The sequence below is a fragment of the Phyllobates terribilis genome, unplaced genomic scaffold (genome assembly GCF_046119375.1).
Source record: "Phyllobates terribilis strain yellow unplaced genomic scaffold, ASM4611937v1 Scaffold_9__5_contigs__length_417890890, whole genome shotgun sequence".
NCBI classification, from domain to species: Eukaryota; Metazoa; Chordata; class Amphibia; order Anura; family Dendrobatidae; genus Phyllobates; species Phyllobates terribilis.
The window spans coordinates 209,030,089-209,036,088 of record NW_027362769.1 but is presented as its reverse complement, the minus strand read 5'-3'; the positions used below and the strand labels follow the sequence as shown (position 1 = coordinate 209,036,088).

At 35.7% G+C, this 6,000-nt stretch overlaps 1 protein-coding gene across 1 annotated transcript in view; it reads left to right on the top strand.

The window, feature by feature from the left end:
• Positions 1 to 226: 226 nt before the first annotated feature.
• LOC141160925 (uromodulin-like) overlaps positions 227 to 6,000 on the top strand; it is a 105,408-nt gene continuing 99,634 nt past the window's right edge. Inside the window, exons 1-2 of the mRNA XM_073645725.1 lie at positions 227 to 310; positions 1,537 to 1,581. Of these exons, the coding sequence (XP_073501826.1) occupies positions 232 to 310; positions 1,537 to 1,581 (124 nt within the window). The 5' untranslated portion in view covers positions 227 to 231. The remainder of the gene's footprint in view (positions 311 to 1,536; positions 1,582 to 6,000) is intronic.

Genomic DNA, 6,000 nt, shown 5'->3' with positions numbered 1-6,000 from the left:
CACTACTATATATTGAAGATAATATCATACAGATAACCATATATAGAATTCACAGCCATCGTGAATGTTTGAGATCTTGTAGGTAAGACCTAAATGTAATTATTTTTGTGTTACTAATGATAAATGTCAGTGATAGTTTGCACAATTTTTTTTTTAAATTAGAGATCACTGTAGTTTTTTTAATAAATGATAATAAATGTTCTTCCATGTTTTTTTGTATTAGATCAAAACATGGAATTGTGTCTGCGAGCCAAGTTTTTACTATTTTCTGTATTCCAATTGGGTCTTGCTTTCCCAAGTATTCAACCAAGTAAGTAAAACAGTATTATGTAAATTAAATATTATTGGGTGCTTAATATATAACCTTGCTGTTATATTATGAAAAAATATATATATTTAAAAAATATATTATTGTGTAAACTAACACCAAAGTAATGTTTTGTTATTGAAGTACAGCAAAGTTTCTTTATTTTTTTTCTCTGTGTACTAAAAAGTGAACAACTGAAAATACATAAATACATAAAAATTGTTTGAAAACTTGAGGCAATAATTTTAAAAATATATATCCTCATTTTTTATAATTTTTCGAAAGGGTAGTTTTGTTTTTTTACCTTCGTGGATAGAAGAAACTGAAATTTGTAGTCCTGGAAAATAATAAATATTGATGTCCCCACAAGACACTGATGCAGGAAAAATAACTAAAAAGAGGAAAATATGTGGCACAACAAAATATAATCATCCAAGTTACCAACAGTGAAATGCAAGTAATTCCAGCAGTACATAAAACGGCAAAAATTAGTGGGTGAAACAACAGTGGAAATCCCAGGATCAAAAGGTATAGATCATATAATTTTATGTTTTATAAATGTTTTGCAGTATACATGAATAAGTATTCAATGGTATATGGATATAAATATATGCATAGGTGTCTATATTAAGGTGACAATAAATAATAAACCCACAGCAGATATCACTGGTAATAGATATAACAGCGGGGCCAAACACCCAACACGCGTTTCACTATTGCTTCATCAGGGGTGGTGCCGAAGCAATAGTGAAACACGCGTCAGGTGTTTGGTGGATAAGCTCCTCAGTTATATCTATTACCAGTGATATATGCTGTGGGTTTATTATTTATTGGCACCTTTGTATAGACATTATGCATGTTTTATGTCTATATGTCATTGAATATATATTCATGTATACTGCTAAAAATTATATAAAACACAAAATTATGTGATCTATACCTTTAACCCTGGGGTTCCCACCATTGCTCACCCACCAATTTCAGCCTTTGTCCGTACTGCTAGAATTATCTGCATTTTACTGGTATTAAGGTTTCAATAAAGTTTATTAATTCTTTGATAAATTGGATCATTATATTTTGTTCTGGTACATAATTTCTTTTCTTGGGCTATCTTTGCAGATATAACCATAAACAGGTTGATGGATATCTCTGTCCTTTGATATTTTAGCACTAATTAGAAACTTTTTTTTAAGATTGTGGCATTCACTGTTTTATTAACACTCTTACAGATCCTGGCATTGTTGACAGTCAAAGGAGTTGTGCCGCGCAGACAGGTAAGACAAAGTCAGTTTTTATTTTTCACTTTTACAACTAACTATAAAAAAATGTACATTTGCATATATTTCGGGTAATCCATATCCAAAATAGTCACTGCTGAAGTCTCTGCCCCCTATCTTTCTTTATATTAAAAAGGTTGTTTCAATTCTTATTTCATAAATGAACAGCATACAGTACAGACCAAAAGTTTGGACACACCTTCTCATTTAAAGATTTTTCTGTATTTTCATGACTATTAAAATTGTACATTCACACTGAAGGCATCAAAACTATGAATTAACACATGTGGAATTATATACTTAACAAAAAAGTGTGAAACAACTGAAAATATGTCTTATATTCTAGGTTCTTCAAAGTAGCCACCTTTTGCTTTGATGACTGCTTTGCACACTCTTGGCATTCTCTTGATGAGTTTCAAGAGGTAGTCACCGGAAATGGTTTTCACTTCACAGGTGTGCCCTGTCAGGTTTAATAAGTGGGATTTCTTGCCTTATAAATGGGGTTGGGACCATCAGTTATGTTGTGCAGAAGTCAGGTGGATACACAGCTGATAGTCCTACTGAATAGACTGTTAGAATTTGTATTATGGCAAGAAAAAAGCAGCTAAGTAAAGAAAAACGAGTGGCCATCATTACTTTAAGAAATTAAGGTCAGTCAGTGTGAAAAATTGGGCAAACTTTGAAAGTGTCCCCAAGTGCAGTTGCAAAAACCATCAAGCGCTACAAAGAAACTGGCTCACATGAGGACCGCCCCAGGAAAGGAAGACCAAGAGTCACCTCTGCTTCTGAGGATAAGTTTATCCGAGTAACCAGCCTCAGAAATCGCAGGTTAACAGCAGCTCAGATTAGAGACTAGGTCAATGCCACACAGAGTTCTAGCAGCAGACACATCTCTACAACAACTGTTAAGAGGATACTTTGTGCAGCAGGCCTTCATGATAAAATAGCTGCTAGGAAACCACTGCTAAGGACAGGCAACAAGCAGAAGAGACAAGTTTGGGCTAAAGAACACAAGGAATAGACATTAGACCAGTGGAAATCTGTGCTTTGGTCTGATGAGTCCAAATTTGAGATCTTTGGTTCCAACCACCGAGTCTTTGTGCGACGCAGAAAAGGTGAACGGATGGACTCTACATGCCTGGTTCCCACCGTGAAGCATGGAGGAGGAGGTGTGATGGTGTGGGGGTGCTTTGCTGGTGACACTGTTGGGGATTTATTCAAAATTGAAGGCATGCTGAACCAGCATGGCTACCACAGCATTTTGCAGCGGCATGCTATTCCATCCGGTTTTCGTTTAGTTGGACCATCATTTATTTTTCAACAGGACAATGACCCCAAACACACCTCCAGGCTGTGTAAGGGCTATTTGACCAAGAAGGAGAGTGATGGGGTGCTACTCCAGATGACCTGGTCTCCATAGTCACCAGACCTGAACCCAATCAAGATGGTTTGGGGTGAGCTGGACCGCAGAGTGAAGGCAAAAAGGCCAACAAGTGCCAAGCATCTCTGGGAACTTCTTCAAGATTTTTGGAAGACCATTTCCGGTGACTACCTCTTGAAGCTCATCAAGAGAATGCCAAGAGTGTGCAAAGCATTCATCAAAGCAAAAGGTGGCTGCTTTGAAGAACCTAGAATATAAGACATATTTTCAGTTGTTTCACACTTTTTTGTTAAGTATATAATTTCACATGTGTTAATTCATAGTTTTGATGCCTTCAGTGTGAATGTACAATTTTCATAGTCATGAAAATACAGAAAAATTTTTAAATGAAAAGGTGTGTCCAAACTTTTGGTCTGTACTGTACATGAAAAACAACAACTTTATAATATATCTGTATCAGAAAAATCTGCTTTTTTTCTCCTGGACTGATCATGCACTCTCAATTCATTGGGTAAAATCTGTAAAATCGATATTCATTGAAGACATACTTTCCCATTACTGAGATAGGAGATGACAGTTGGTGCTTTTAAAATTCTGTTAAGAGAGAATGGGGAGGATTTAAAGGCAGATACAGACATTCTATCCTGCAACAACAGTTATAGTTCTCCATAGAATATTATGAGCACCAGTCACTATCTGTGAATAGTAGGAAAGTCTTTATTCACTGGAGACAGATTTTACCCTAGAATTGAGAATTTTGAGAATGAATGATCAATCCAGGAGGAGAAAGAAGTGTATTTCTCTGATTACATAAAGTCATGGTCAAAATTGTTGGCACCATTAAAATTGTTCCAGAAAATCAAGTATTTCTCCCAGAAAATTATTGCAATTACACAAGTTTTGTATTACACATGTTTATTTTCTTTGCATGTATTGGAATAACACAAAAAAAATAGAGAAAAAAAGGCAAATTAGACATAATTCCATACAAATATATGAAAGGAGCAAACCAACACCTCTACCTTGTTTACTCTCAGATCTGGGGGTATGTGAAAATTGTTGCACACCATGCAAGAGCAGTAGCGGCAGTAGTGTCCGACTGCTCGATCCATGTTTCAGTGACAGCCAGACTCATTATATTAACAGTGATAAAATGGAGAATGTTTGATTCAGGTGTTATCCGTTATCCCATGTGCCCATGGGAGTTGTAAGGATATTTTTTTCTTCATGAGGGAAAAGTTGGCATCAGTGCTCAGAAGGTTTTTTGGTTTGTGTTTCTATAGTAAAAGGTAAAGTAAAACTTCACAAACATATTTTTTTTATTAATTGTTATAACTATGTATAACTATTGTGACAAAGTCACTGCCAAAGTACTAGAGGGGAGATATGTACCACTGAGAGTAATAGCTGCAGTAATTATACATAGAAAAAAGGTTCCAGCACACGAGTGGGTTAAACAGCCATCTTATTGCTATGGTGATTAAATACCTGTAGAAGGGAGGAACTCAGAGGATAAAATCACAGCCTTTCAGAGCATTTGGTGTGGGGAGGGCCTGAAGGTGGAAGTTCAGGAGCTGTGGTATGCATGTTAAGGAAAGCTAAAACTTGGATTGCTTTGTTCCAGAAACGGGTGGTTACCTGTAGCAACAAGGACTATGCCATACGTTATGTTTTGTTTTCTTGTTACTCCAGGAAGGCCGTGTTTGTGTTGCTAACAATAATGTGTTTTATGCAGTGCTCTTAATAAACGACAGAAGATTTAAAGAGACAGTGTTCCTCTGTCTACCTCTGTGTGCAACCAAGTGAGCCTATCTACCACACTATATATATTTTTGAAGATCAGTATTTTACTACAAGGTTCAGAAAATCTCCTATATTATACAATTATGTTAAAGAACTGGTTCATTTATATTTATAATTATCAATGCATCAGTGGCTAAAGCACTGGTTTACCAGTATGTAAAGAAAAAAATGAACCAGTGCTTTAGCTGAATTGTATAATATTGGAGATTTCCTGACCCTTCTAGTAAAACACTGATCTTCAAGAAATTAATAAATCTTTCCAACACAGAGATCAAATACAATATTATTGCATTTCTATTATTTACAAAGCTGTCAAATTCTTACAATAATATTCATGTAGATACTTTTATATTTAAAAAAAAGACAAACAAATTCTAGGATTGAAACCTTTATTGGCTAACAAGAAAAATTACATTTTCTAGAGTTTGAGGCACAGAGACTTCATCAGGCAAGTTTACAAATGAATGACTGAGACAAAAGCACAACATTTAAAAGACGTTACAAGACATTTGTGTATGAGGTAGATGGGTAGTGGAACTTATGACTTAGGAGTTTAAGGATCTGTAGTCAGTCTGGTGGAGGTGTGCAGTGTCCAAGTAGTGAGACATAAATCCAAGTGTTAAATTGAGACTTGAAGATCCTTATTAACTTGTATTCTCAGATTTTTCTTTCTCTGCCATTTTTAAAATCACTTTTCAATAGACTTTTAAATCTGTCATATTGAGAAAAGTTTACCCAAAGATGTGTCCAGCTCATTTAGTATTGTGTGTCTGTATAGATTTATCCTCATTTCTTGTTTTTAGTTTCCCCAATATGCTGGAGTTCCCTTCAGGGCACCTTGTACACTGTTTCATGTAAACCACATTAGAGGATGTACATGAGAAGAAATCCGGAATTGTATAATTCTGTTGTTTAGATATATGGACTGTGTTTGTTGGAAAGACATGGGTAAGAAGGACAAAGAGAGAAGACTCAAGATGATAAGGATGTTCAGGTCTTTGACAAAAGGTCTTAATCTAACACCTGGATCTATGTCTCACTACATGGAACTAGTTTACACCTACACCAGACCGACTCCAGATCACTAAAAATCCTAATGCCTCTCATAGATATAAGACTAATATTGGCCACATCTGCAAAAAAAGATGGGTTTGGCTAACACTCTACTGTGTATGGGGTGCCGACCAACTGATCGACATCTTCCCTGACAATCAGACATGTCTGATTTCGGA